The sequence below is a fragment of the Bidens hawaiensis genome, unplaced genomic scaffold, assembly GCF_021521415.1.
Source record: "Bidens hawaiensis isolate Kalapana, Puna unplaced genomic scaffold, B.hawaiensis_p1.1 tig00028997_1, whole genome shotgun sequence".
NCBI lineage: Eukaryota > Viridiplantae > Streptophyta > Magnoliopsida > Asterales > Asteraceae > Bidens > Bidens hawaiensis.
The window spans coordinates 48053-62983 of record NW_027494767.1 but is presented as its reverse complement, the minus strand read 5'-3'; the positions used below and the strand labels follow the sequence as shown (position 1 = coordinate 62983).

The 14931-nt window shown below is 39.5% G+C and overlaps 1 protein-coding gene across 1 annotated transcript; it reads left to right on the top strand.

The window, feature by feature from the left end:
• Positions 1 to 1605: 1605 nt before the first annotated feature.
• On the top strand, positions 1606 to 2088 carry LOC143578022 (uncharacterized). The gene has a single exon (XM_077061705.1). It carries the CDS (start codon positions 1606 to 1608, stop codon positions 2086 to 2088), a length of 483 nt encoding a protein of 160 aa, XP_076917820.1.
• Positions 2089 to 14931: the final 12843 nt, after the last annotated feature.

The following is a 14931-nucleotide window of genomic DNA, read 5'->3' as shown; positions in this document are numbered from 1 at the left end:
GAAATATAAATAAAAAAGGTCTTCAACATCCAAATTTAAATAATAGTCAACAACACTGAAATAATATTCATAATACCACAAACATTTTTTAAATCATTTATTCCGTACTTTGCATTAACTGCTCAGCAATTTCATCTCTTAACTGAGTCATATATTCCCGATCTGATGCAGTGCCAAGTGCTTCAACCTCGTCTTCGTCATCATCAATTTTCCCATGACTATTTCCAACCGACGAATTGGGTTGATCGTATTGTGTAAACAACTCATCGTCCAAACCCTGTTTCCTAATAAAATTATGTAGCGCGAAACATGCAATGGTAACATTCCTTTGTGTTTCCAATGGAAATGGTGTCATCCTCTTCAATATAGGGAATCTTGCTTTCAAGACACCGAAAGCACGCTCACTTGTTTTGACACAAATCCAACACAAACTTTTCCTTAAGAACACTTATTACCTTAGCCCAGGAGTCTCTGTGCAAACTCAACCCTTTTTTACCCACGGTGTTTATCTCTTCAATGCATGTTTCTAATAAACATTTTATTTGCTCATTCGACCATTGTTGTTTCTCTCCCATTTTTATAATCAACTAACAAGAAACAACAATTCTATTAAAACAACAATTCATCTAACCTAAACTTTCTACAAACTAATAACAATCTAACAAAATTAACAAAAACCTTTAACAATTAACAAACCACTACAAACTTTATTCAACAACAAAGTATTAACAATATTCAACAAAGTATCAACAATTAACAAAAAACTAACAAAACTAACAACAAACTAACAAAATCTAACAGCTATCATACAAACTAGACGAACAATTTTAACAAACCGAACTAAAAATTGATGAATTAATTGATATACCTTCCTACCAAATAGTAACAAATTCAACATAAATTTGATGAATCTCAAGTATTAGTCACACTAAAGCAGCATCAGTTAGCTTAATTCTGTAACAGTAAGATAAAATCATCACATTAGAGTAAAATTAACAACAAATTAGATGAAATTAAAACTAAACACGTATCGAATCCGAACTATAAGCTTTCAAATAGCAAATGTTTACTCGGAACATGCAGAAACTGTAACTAACAACTATCATACAAATTAAATGAACAAATATTAACAAATTGAACTTAAAACTGATGAATGAATTGACGTTATACCTTCAGATATAACGGATCGGCGCTGGAGAAGTGGAGCGGCGGCGACGGGGTCGCAGTGGTGGGGCGGCGGCGCTGGAGCGGCGGGGTTGCAGGGTGAGGGAGTTGGGCGGCAGTGGAGAGGAGGAGGGGATTAGGGTTTGGGAGTATCTGATGGAATAAGAAGGAACGATGGAAAGAATTGGGTTAGAAGATGTGAGAAGTAACAATACCAACACTTCTGGGAGAAGAGGGCGCGCAGAGGTTTTTTAATGAAACGTCTTTGGAAAAACAAACACACTGCAGAGCACAATGTCTGCGCGCCCTCTTCTCAGTGTAGACAAAATAGGTGGAGAAGTGCTTTTGAGGAAAGACAAACAGCACCTAAATCTCAGCAACTATGATTTTTCTATAGACCTCATTCCTATGCAACTCGGAAGTTTTGATATCATAGTAGGCATGGATTGGCTAGCTCAACACCGTGCCGATGTCGTGTGCTTTGAGAAGTATATTCGTATCCCACTAGACGACGATCGGATTTTGTGTATTTTTGGCGAAAAGCCTTCCAATGGGCTTAAGCTTATGTCGTGTAATCAAGCCCAAAAATACTTACGTAAAAAGTATGTGGCTTTTCTTGCCAACATCTTGGAAAAGAAACAAGAAAAGAAGACAATAAAAGACATTCCGGTAGTTCGTGATTTTCCTGAGGTTTTCCCTGAAGATGTTTCTGGTTTACCTCCTACTCGTGAAGTGGAGTTTTGTATTGATCTTGTGCCTGGTGCGAACCCCGTCGCCAAAGCTCCTGATCGTCTCACACCTTCGGAAATGCAAGAGCTTGCGAGTCAACTCCAAGAACTCTCTAGCAAAGGTTTCATCCGCCCAAGTTCGTCTCCTTGGGGCGCACCTGTTCTTTTCGTTAAGAAGAAGGATCGTTCCTTTTGAATGTGTATCGATTATCGTGAACTCAATAAACTCACGATTAAGAACCGTTACCCTTTGCCTGGAATTGACGACTATTCGATCAACTTCAAGGCGCATCTTGTTTTTAAAAAATCGATCTTCATTTGAGTTATCACCAATTGCGTGTTCATGAGGATGATATACCCAAAACCGCTTTCCGAACTTGTTACGGTAATTACGAATTTATGGTTATGCCTTTCGGCTTGACCAATGCACCTGCAGTGTTTATGGACCTCATGAACCGCGTATGCAAGCCTTATCTTGACAAGTTCGTGATCGCATTTATCGACGACATTCTTATTTACTCGAAATCTAAAGTTGTGCATGAAAAAAAATTTGCATGATATCCTCTTGTTGTTGAAGAAAGAACAACTTTTTTCCAAGTTTTCCAAATGTGAGTTTTGGTTAAACGAAGTCCAATTCCTTGGTCATATCGTTAATGAAAAAGGTATTCATGTTGATCCCGTTAAAATCGAAGCCGCTAAAAATTGGAAGACCCTGACTTCACCTACAGAAGTTCGATCCTTTCTTGGCCTCGCTGGTTATTATCGTCGTTTCATTTTGAACTTTTCCAAGATCACTTTACCCCTCACCGCCTTAACTCAAAAGGGTAAACCTTATGAGTGGAGGGCTAAGCAAGATGAAGCTTTTCAAACCTTGAAGCATACGCTTTGCGAAGCTTCTATCCTAGCCCTTCCCAAAGGAAACGATGATTTTGTTGTCTATTGTGATGCCTCGAATCAAGGTCTCGTTGTATTCTCATGCAACGAGTCAAGGTCATCGCCTATGCATCATGACAACTTAAGGTTCATGAAAAGAATTATACAACACATGACATTGAGCTCGGTGCTGTTGATTCGCGTCGAAAATTTGGAGACACTATTTGCATGGAACGAAATGCGTGGTATTCACCAACCATAAGAGCCTCCAACATATTTTTGACCAAAAAGATTTAAACATGAGGCAACGACGATGGGCCGAACTTCTCAGTGACTAGGATTGCGAAATACGTTACCATCCCGGTAAAGCAAACATAGTAGCTGATGCCCTTAGTCGCAAAACCCATGTCGAAAGAATTCTTCTTCTAAGCGTTGTTATCCAGACCGATCTTCAGCTACGTATCTTCGAGGCCCAACACATCTCTGTCACTGAAGGCAATTTGTACAAAGAGATGTCATGTGGTGCCGAACTCCAACTTGAAACCAAGCGTGATGGTTTTCTCTATTTTCTTGACCGCCTTTGGGTCCCAGATCGTGACAATCTTCGCACATTTTTAATGGACGAAGCTCACAAGTCACGATATTCTATCCACCCTGGTGCGGATATCTATGTCGGAATATGTTTAACATGTGCTAAGGTAAAAGCCGAGCATCAAAAACCTGCTGGTTTGCTCGTGCAACCTCTTATTCCAGTCTGGAAGTGGGACAACATTACGATGGACTTCGTCACAAAACTTCCAAAAACCAAGAGGCAACATGATAGTATTTGGGTAATCGTCGATCGATTAACCAAATCAGCCCATTTCATTCCCATTCAGGAAAAGTTTTCGATCGAGCATCTCGCTCAAATCTATGTCAATGAGATTGTTTGTCGCCATGGTAAACCTGAGTATTATATCTGACCGTGATGGTCATTTCATGTCTCGTTTTTGGAATTCGCTTCAAACCGCTTTGGGAACCCATCTAGATCTTAGCACCGCTTATCATCCTCAAACGGATGGTCAGTCTGAAAGAACCATTCAAACCCTTGAGGACATGCTAAGAACTTGTGTGCTTGATTTTGGTGGTAATTGGGATACTCATCTTCCATTGGTTGAGTTTTCATACAATAATAGTTATCATTCTAGCATCAAAATGACTCCATTCGAAGCCCTTTATGGCCGTAAATGCGGTTCTCCTATTTTTTGGAACGAGATCGGTGACACTCAGCTCACTGGACCCGAAATGGTACAAGATACCACTGACAAAATAGCTCAAATTCGTAATAATCTACTTACTTCTAGAAGTCGTCAAAAGTCTTACGTTGATAAGTGACGATGACCCTTGGAATTTGAAGTCGGCGACCTTGTCCTTATTGTTTCACCTTGGAAATGAGTAGTCCGTTTCGGTATGAAGTCTAAGTATCCGCATATTTTTGCTATGGATGTTAATTCCTAATTTTGGGACAAAATTTTCTAAAAGTTGGGAATGCTGTGACATTCGTCAAATTCGAATTGGATTTTGTACTCGTTTTATTACCTTTTTGTAATCAGATCTGTATATTTAATAAAAGCATTGAATTATTAATTATGATTTTTGGTTTTATCTTTATTGTACTTACGTGTGGCCCGTATCCTAATCGTTTAATGTTTATAATATGTAAATTTTTACAACAATTGATCACCAAACCAATTTCGAGGGACCATGTTGCAAATAACAAAAAAAAATATTTTTTTCCCTCTTCTTTCCCCTCACCTCGTCACCAACAGCCCCCCCCCCCCCCCACTTTTCCACTTTTTTTCGATTCAGTTAGCCCATAAATCACGAGATTTGATTATTTAGTTTGAACCTTAACATGCACGACGATCATCTTAATGGAAAGAACGCGTAATTGACAGATAATCACACCAATTACGAATCATTTTTGTTAAGTATGAGCGCGGACTGAAATCGACCTCGTTAGCCTATAAATACAATTCCGAAACTCAATTAAAATGACCCACACCACCACCTCACTATCGCGAAGCAAAACCCTAAGACAATTGCATCTAAGAAGCCGTTCTGAGTCCCGTTTGAATCCGTATTTTGGACGTAAACCCTAACTCGTCGTCCTCGTACAATCCGCAAACCCTAAACGAATTAGTCACTGGCCCAGTTGGCCAGTGCACTTCTTGTTACATGCTTTTTATAATAATAATAATAATAATAATAATAATAATAATAATAATAATAATGGTGACTTTTAAGAATATTTAAACTAATAAAATTTTCTTATACATAAAATTTATGTGAACACTTTAACGATTCTCAAATATATATAAACCTATTTTTGTTTTATATCCATGTTTAGTTCGTTCTTTTCGCTTTAGATATTTATGTTGTTTATACTTTAATAACTAGGACAAATAACCGGGACGACTCGCGGAACCATCTAGTTGCGTTAATTGTTATCATATCCTCGTTACCGTATTTCCCTATTCTAAGCGAGTTCTTCATAACCCCGTTTTATCGCTTTTAATATTTTTGGGGTGTAGCATGTCACAAGTTTTATCTCGTTAATTATGTGCTTATTTATAAACCGATTCACAATTAGCGTACATGTTAATATTATTCTTGCATATTGTTTATGAATATACATGAACTTGCTTGCAACGTGTTTACTATTCTTATGGTGGAAGTTACACAAACGCATACACATACACATAGTGGGAGGGTCCGACGGGACGTACCTACACCGTCTAATGTTACGACTTCAGTTGTTCATAAGGTGGTTCTCATTTCCCCTATTACTACGGCCTCGGCTAAAGGAACGGGAGGACGACATTAATTGGTTTCATTTACTTTACGCTTGAATATTTATTACATTATGAATGTTGAATCGTGCCTTTCATATATATGTATACTCAAAACTTATGGAAACTCACCAACTTAATTGTTGACAAACATATTATTTTCAACTTGCTACAGGTTGAATCGATGGCATGCTAAGGATGAAGATCATTAGTATACCTTAGGATATTTGAATAAAGAACTTATCTACTGTTTTGATGAATTTCGTTTTATTTTTAATTATTAATAATTGTGTACTTGTTACGTTATGAAATGAAATGAAATGATATAATTATCACCGCTTTAATAGTGTTACGAGCTATGAGTGATCTATACGTCACACTCGGGCGTATTCCGCTTAAAGCCGGGGTGTTACAGTCCATACACTCCACCACCATCACCTCCGTCACCCATCACTGCCACCAACCACCCACAACCAACACCACAGTTCACCCACATCACCACCACCATAATCCACTATCACCATCGTCTCCAGTCACTCACTATCTCCGGCCACCACCACTGCCGTCATCAACAGTCGCCGGCCACCACCACTGCCGTCATCAACAGTCGTCGGCCGCCACCACTGCCATCCACTGTCACCAATCTTGATTATTATTTTCCTTAGGCTGACATCGAGGTATGTATTTTAGTATTATTTTAATATTCCGGGTTGATGTAATTACGGTGTGCGGGTTTGTAGGTGGTCATGATTATTTGATTATTCTTTAGATTATGTAGTAGGGCCGAGTCGGTTGTCTTTTTCTGGGTTTGTTAGTTTGGTTCGGTTATTATAGTTTGTTAACTTTGGTTGTCGATTTTGTTAAACGGAAGTGGTGATGCGTGTTAGTTTGTGTTTGAAGGGAAAAATTGATTGACCACCCATACAAAATCTCCATTCGGGCGGGATGATATGGTTTTTAGAAATAAGTGCAGGGTGTCCCTGAACTTTTTGTCTTCATTTAATTTTATTTTAGAAAAAATGGCAAAAGACGTCCTTTATGTTTGCACGGTTTTTCAATGGACGTCCTTTGGCAAACTTAATGACAAAAAACATCCTTTATATTTGAAAACTCTATCACGTTTTGTCCTTTTACCCTAACCCAGTTAAGTATTTTCGTTAAATTTGGTCATGTGCAATGCACATGAGGGTATATTTGTAAATTTATAAATAGATTTAATAACTAAAAAAATAAAACATATATATGAGATATATATGTAAAACTGATAAAAAAAAGATATATATGTAAAATGCTTTCTCTCTCTTACTCTCTTTCCCTCCCTCCTTCCCCCTCTCTCTTTCTTTGTTTACTTTTTAAACCACCACCACTAACCTCCACCGGAGATCCAGTTAATCGCCGCCGCCACCACGCCAAATCAACCACCATGCTTCCTGACCCGTTGTTATTCCGGGCACGTCATCTACATCACCACCATAGCCAGTTTTCTGACAAGGGTGTCAATGACTGAAACGATTGATTAGCGTCTAATTTCTCAGATCTAATCTTGTGTATCGTCTAATTACTCAGATCTAATCTTGATTCTTCTAATTTCTGGAGGTGCGGTGGTGGTGGCCGGTTTTCCGAGATGCAGTTGCGGGTCATGTGTGGAGGTGCGGTGGTAGCGGCTGGTAGTAGAGGTGGGTAACGGTGGTTGAGGTCAAGGTGGTGATAGGTTGGTTGGTGACGGTGGTTTTGGATGAGAGAGAGAGAGAGAGATAGAGAGAGAGAGAGAGAAAGAGAGAAAGAGAGAGAAAGAGAGAAAGGAAGACAGTGGAATAGTGGATTGATTTTTTCATATGTCGTCGGAAAATGCCGGTCGGAGCCTGGTGTGTGAAATTATGATAATGGTGGGTGGTGGGTGAACTGGTGTGTGGTTGTGGTGTTTATGAATGTTTGGGTAAAGATGAGGGTTAAAAGGAGAAAAATGTTTGTTTACTCAAAAGACCAAAAATTTAAATCGGTTACACAAATAACCCCTGAGAGGGTAAAAAGACTAAATTTCCCTCACATGAGGTGCACATGACTGGTTTTAACGAGAAAAACTAACCCTCGTTAGTTAAAAGGACGAACCTTGCAAGGTTTTTTGAACACAAAGGATGTTTTTTGTTATTAAGTTTGCCAAAGGATGTTAATTGAAAAACCGTGCAAACATAAAGGATGTCTTTTGCCATTTTGTCTTTATTTTATTATTATTTTAATATTATTTTATTATGTGTGGGACGACCGTGGCCGAAATGCTATACGGTCGTCGCCACGAGTTATTGTTGACATATCTAACTTAAATGTTTCGATTTTGCAGATATGTCTAATCTTTCTGAGTCACAAGGCGCCAAAGGGCGCAAGAGGCCGGGGACTCGGTCTGAGGGTGTGGGCCGCCGTGGTCCAGTTCCGGCTCCGCGGGGTGATCCCGAGCCGCATCGATTTATTATCAGTGGCCGCCGCACGTTATACAGTATGATGGTCAGGAGTTACCGATTACTCCTGACATCGAGTGCAAGGAGATTGTTGGTGACGGTTGTCGTAGCCACCACATGGTACTCAGATTCAACATTCTAGGCGATGTGTACGCGAGGCTGGACATGATTCGAGAGATGCAACTATTATGTCACCGTTCGTTTGATTGGACGCTGCTACGGGATTTTGGCATCGACTCCCATGTACGTGGTTATTTGACAGATCTATGGAGTCAGGTGCTTGCATGTGACTCGATTCCAAATGTCGAGCTCACACGTGAGTTTTATTCGACTTTTACCCACATGACACCAATTTTCTTGAGCCACATGCGGTGTCATTTTCATTGGGATGACATCTTTATGAGATGCTGGTTCCCGACTTCGCTGTGGCCACCGGATTTTATACTGCCGAGCAGGTGACTCCAGAGTTCTTGCAGAGCATTCGTGGCTACACGCTGCGAGCTCTACGGGACTGTGAGCACTGGCTCACGGAGGACCAGCTCGGGCAGTTTTGGGCAGAGATCGCCGATGGGGCCCATTCCAGCACTTGTTGTGGAGTCGTCCATCAGGGACCCCGTCCATTGCTACATACACAGGATCGTTGCTTGTACCATCGTGGGCCGACTATCGGGTCACGAGAAGTGCAACAACCTTGATCTGTTGAGTCTTCATTCTATCATTGGCCGCCGAGAGGCCAATATAGCGATGTTGTTGCTCTTGTCGTTCGCATGAGGTCGCAGCCTACAGGGATCCTCGGCACCTTTATCATTGGGGCCACATATCACGAGGATCGCCGAGCGACTCGGGGCGTTCGACCATTATCCGGTTGCGTATTTTACACCACGGCCAGTTAGGGGGGCTCTTGGTTTGGAGGAGGCTCGTCGGGCCAGGATCTGTGAGCTTTATGATCCACCGGCGTTAGTTCCGGTCTGACAGGGCCCGCATGCACCACCACTACAGGGGAGTGCAGCAGACGTCGCGATGCAGGGGAGATTCCTACCCATCAGCAACACCATATGTTTACGCCCATGATGCGTCCTCAGCAGCAGTATCCTCTGAGGCAGGCAGCATCTTCATCTTCATCATCACAGCCACCACCGCATTCGAAGTAGCAGGTCACACTTTACATGATTTATCAACAGTAGCTGGCGATGCAGCAGGAGCATCGGGCACACATGGAGGAGACGCGGGCCCAACTGGCCCGCCATGATGATTATTTTTTATTATTGTTTATTCATTTGCAGGTATCGCTCCCACCTTCGCTGACCATATATATAGAGCGGCTTACAGACCCACATGATGCTGACGAGGATGCGCCACCACCATACTAGATTTGGTTACACTTTTTGCTTTACTTTTATCTTTTATTTAGTTTAAATTCTCATGGTTTGTATAATATTAATATTATATTAGGAATATTGCATGGGGTAACTGGTTGGGCTTATATGTATATATATCTTTTGTTGTGGTTGTTGGGTTAAATTATTTGTATATTTTTTTGTACTTGGAACTTTGTGGGTGTAGTTCACTCTAAACCCTCACGAGACCTCACTCGTCCACCCGGGCTACCGGGGGGTTTAAAGGGCTTGTTGCATACGCTAAATGCAATCGTGATTCCTATGAAAGTGAGTTAGGTCTTTTAATATTTTTAACTTGTTTAACAAAATTTATTTTGAAACGACTTAATTCGGTTAGACAATTTTTTTTAATAAAACTAACAGAAAATCATTTTTATAACTCTTAAAAGACCTATGTCTTACACTTGTGAGAAGCTTGCTTCTACACATCTCGAGATTTTGCAGGATTGGTTGTCAGTTTTGGTATTTGGGGTGAGACGAGTGTGCACGAGTGTTTACGAGAGTCCGCGAGCTGATTGTTCCATTCCATTGTCGATGATATCAGATGATTTCAGTTTCATATCTATTTTGTTTGTATTAGTTTGAATGTTAAAAGTGTAATTGTATAATTGCTAGTAGAACCAACACATTAGAGCCCCGAGTTTTTAAATTGTTAAACAGTCAATTTCAACCACGTCCCTCAAATGTTCATTAATTGTTTAAATATTTTAACATTGAGAACAATTTAAACCTCAAGTGTGGGGATGGGGGAAATTTTGAAAATTTTAGCCTGATAGTACATCGAAGAGTGCTCGGAAACCAAAGTTGTTAACTGCTAACTATTGTCATTAATGCCAAGTTATAAGTTTCTGGTCATGGTTGGTTTTTCAGCTTCTCGATAGTCTTACTCACAAATGTTTTCAAAAAGAGAAGTTGAAAATGGGGTCGTTTAGGCGGGGATAACGAGTCAAAGGGATGGGTATATTGTTGGGTTTCTATGGAAATTTTAAACTTAGTTAACCGTTTAACTAGTCACAATTAAGGCGGAAGCGTGATATAAACAAACTAAATATATGTATGCAAATATATATTTTACAAGTTTATAGGAAATGTGTATATGAACAACCTAATTTATTCATATTATAAGATTACCAATAATCTATTTATTAGAAACCCGAGACAAGGATCAAATAATACCGAAAAACTAAACTATCAAAGCATATAAACACTTACAATCTTAACCCTTTAAGAGTGTAGTTGATGTTTGAAGAAGATGATGATGTTGATGCTAGACTTTCAAAGGAAAATCCTCAAATGGAAAGTACCCCGAGCCTCCAACACACACCGAGCTATGTTAGGGAGCTAGAACACCAAAAACCCGAGACCCGAATCCCTTCCTTTTGCCTTGGCCGAAAACAAGAAGGAGGAAGGAGGAGTAGAGTGTTTTTGTTACTTGTAATCTTACTTAAAACTTACTTGGTCTTTCTCTTTCTTATCTTTTTTCAAAAACAAGATTGCATGTAGTTTAAGTATTTCACACTCAACCTCTACCATGTGCATGCAAAGATTTGACCAAGATAGTGGGGTGTGGGGCCCACCCAAAACCGGCCCCAATATTACATATATTTTATTTTTTATTTTTTTTTTTTTTTATTATTTTATACTATATAAAATATATAAACACCCCTTCCTTTATAAACCATTTTACAAAAGAAACTATAGTTAAATAATCATTCCAATAATAATTATTTAAATAAATAAATTAACCAATTAATTTATTTAACATTTTCAAGTAATTATTCAGAAACCCGATTTCTGAATGTGTCGTGTTCTGTATTTGTTTTATAGATCATATCTCAACAAATACATAATTGGTGTGTGTCTAACTCGTTATTGGGTATGACCCGACTTGGATCAAACACAACTAGCCACATTAACCTAATTATGTGTCTCGGGCATACGATATTCCAACAATCTCCCACTTGCACGAGACTCATAGGAAGTTAATGCTAATGGTGAATACCGCCTAACAACAGGTCACCATCCCTAGAGTGTTTGACTAAGTGCCATTCAATAACATCATCCCCTTCAAGTCCATACTTGATATGATATAGGTAAGTCTTATCACTATATCCCTTCGTTACTAGATGTCCTGTCAAATCGAAGAGACACAGATTGATCATTCTCTCAATGATTTAACTTAACAGGCCTTAGACATCTAAACTCTCAACACATAAGAGGAACAAATCCCATCTTGACTACATACATCCTTGTTGACATCTCGTATGATATCTGAGCTCTTTCTTTTACGTCATCGTGTTACCGAAATAACAAAGAAGAGAGTCAAGTTATCAGACTTGATGAAAAACCAGATCCAGTATGCATCTCAGGTCAAAGGACACAATGATACTTGCCTTTACTCAAGGATTACTTATGATCAGTTGCAATAACTCCATGCATTTATCCTTGAGAGCGGATCATGTCCAATATTTGTATCCCACAAATATCTATGAACCTTGGTGGCAAACCTATGCCTTATATTCATCACATGAATATCAACCAATCCGGATTCATAATAGTCTTACCTTCATACTTGTTCCCACAAGCATGATCGACTACGGACGTTTAGAACAACATAAGTCATTCATGGATTAAACATGCAAATATAGAACATAACTCATTGAAAAATTAAAACATAATTAATTATCATGAGATATCCATTACATTCGTTCTTATACAAACACTAAAACCAGATTAAATCCATTCACTAGAATACCGAAGTCCTAATGCACAAACATGACCCTCATGCTTTGGCCTATCGAGGAGCTTCGTGAGTGGGTCCGCAATATTTTGATCGGTATGAACTTTATGAATACATATCTTTCTCTTTTCAACTTCATCCCTTATGTAGTTGAATCTGCGCTCAATGTGCCTCGTTTTCTGATGAGCACGAGGCTCCTTGATTTGTGCAATAGCACCCTCATTGTCACAGAATATCTCTAGGGGCTCCTGAATGGTAGAGATAATCCCTAGATCCATGATGAACTTTTTCATCCATGCAGCCTCTTGGGCTGCCATTGAAGCGGCGATGTACTCAGATTCTGTAGTGGATAACGCGACAACATCCTGCTTCGAACTCTTCCAAGAGACAGCGCCTCCATTTAAGATGAAGACATATCCCGACTGTGACCGAGAATCATCTCGGTCAGTTTGGAAACTCGCATCCACGTAACCCTTTACGACGAGTTCCTCCTCACCAGACCCATATATTAAAAACATATCCTTAGTCCTTCTAAGGTATTTTAATATATTCTTGACAGCCATCCAATGACTGTCACCTGGGTTGTGCTGGTATCTACTTGTTATGCTTAAAGCATACGAGACATCCGGTCTAGTGCACATCATTGCATACATAATAGATCCTATTGCTGAAGCATAAGGAACATGCTTCATCCTATCCTGCTCTTCCTTAGAGCTAGGACTTTGGGATGAGCTTAACACGGTTCCTCTAGGAATAGGTACCAAACCTTTCTTAGAGTTTTCCATCCTGAACCTTTTCAGGATTTTATCAATGTATGCACTTTGATTGAGTCCGATCAATTTCCTTTGTCTATCCCTATAGACCTTTATTCCCAAGATATATGTCGCTTCTCCAAGATCCTTAATTGAGAAACGACTACTTAACCACGTTTTAACGCTTTCCATACTTGGTATATCATTTCCAAATAAAAGTATATCATCGACATACAAAATGAGGAACATGATTATACTCCCACTAGCCCATTTATATACACACGCCTCATCACCGTTTTGGACGAAACCAAACGCTTTGATTTCTTCATTAAAACGATGATTCCACATCCGTGATGCTTGTTTCAATCCGTAGATTGATTTCCTTAATTTACATACTTTATCAGGATTAGATGGATCAATAAAACCTTCAGGCTGAACCATATGGACATCTTCCTCAAGATATCCATTAAGAAAAGCGGTCTTGACATCCATCTGCCATATCTCATAATCAAAATGAGCTGCAATGGCAAATAATATCCTGATCGACTTAAGCATTGCGACCGGCGAGAAGGTTTCATCATAATCAATCCCTTGAGTTTGCGTGAAACCTTTTGCGACAAGTCGGGCTTTGTAAGTATCTAAATTTCCATGCATATCGGTCTTCTTCTTGAAGACCCACTTACATCCAACCATTTTGGAGTTAAGTGGACGATCAACCAATTCCCAAACTTGGTTATCGTGCATGGATTGCATCTCGGCGCTCATGGCTTCAAGCCACTTGTCAAAATCAGGTTGTGACATAGCATCTTTGTAGGAGATCGGTTCATCTGAATCGACCAAGTAGCAATCATCCACAAGAAATCCATATTTCTTGGGAGGTTGACTAATCCTATTAGATCTGCGAGCAACGTGTGTATGATCAACCATTTGATCACCTTCAACATCTTCGTGTTGAAAGCTAGTATCGACCAACTGTGTATCATCCAGTGATTCTTGAACCTCTTCAAGTTCCACTCTCTTTTCACTAGGTCCTTCCATAAGGAACCTAGTTTCTAAGAAGTATCCTTTGCGTGAAGTAAACACTTTTTGTTCACTAGGATCATAGAATATATATCCTATATCATCCTTTGGGTATCCTATGAAGATACACCTGATGGATCGAGCCTCAAGCTTATTTGGGGTGTCACGTTTAACATAAACTATGCATCCCCATACCCTTAAATATGAAAAAGATGGAACCTTTCCATGCCACACCTCATAGGGTATTCGATCCACCTTTTTGGTCGGGGCCATATTCAAAATACGAGCCGCTGTAAGTAGCGCATATCCCCAAAATGATGGCGGTAGTGAGCTTCGTGCCATCATTGATCGAACCATGTCCAACAGTGTTCTATTCCTCCTCTCGGATACTCCGTTATGTTGAGGAGTTCCAGGAGGAGTGAGCTGTGAAATAATTCCACAATCTCTAAGATGACATTGAAAAGCATCACTTAGGTATTCGCCTCCTCTATCGGAGCGGAGTACCTTGATTGTTCGGTCGAGCTGATTTTCTACTTCATTTTGAAATTCCTTGAACATTTCAAAGGCTTCATGTTTGTGTTTCATTAGATATACATACCCATATCGACAAAAATCGTCGGTAAAGGTAATGAAATACCTTTCACTATTCCTACTAGTTGGCTTGAAAGGTCCGCATACATCCGTATGTATGATACCTAACAAGTCCTTAGCCCTTTCATTTGTACCTTTGAAAGGCTCTTTTGTCATCTTGCCTTGAATACAAGATTCACACTCATCAAACGAACCTAACTCGTTTGTTTTCAAAAGACCATTCTTTTGGAGAGTATTTATACGATTCTTGTTTATATGTCCAAGGCGACAATGCCAAATGTAGGAATCACTCAAATCCTTTTTGAGTCTTTTAGTAGAAGTTTGATATAATGAGCTATTTGAGGTATTATCATGAACCAATTCATAAATACCGTTGTTTGGT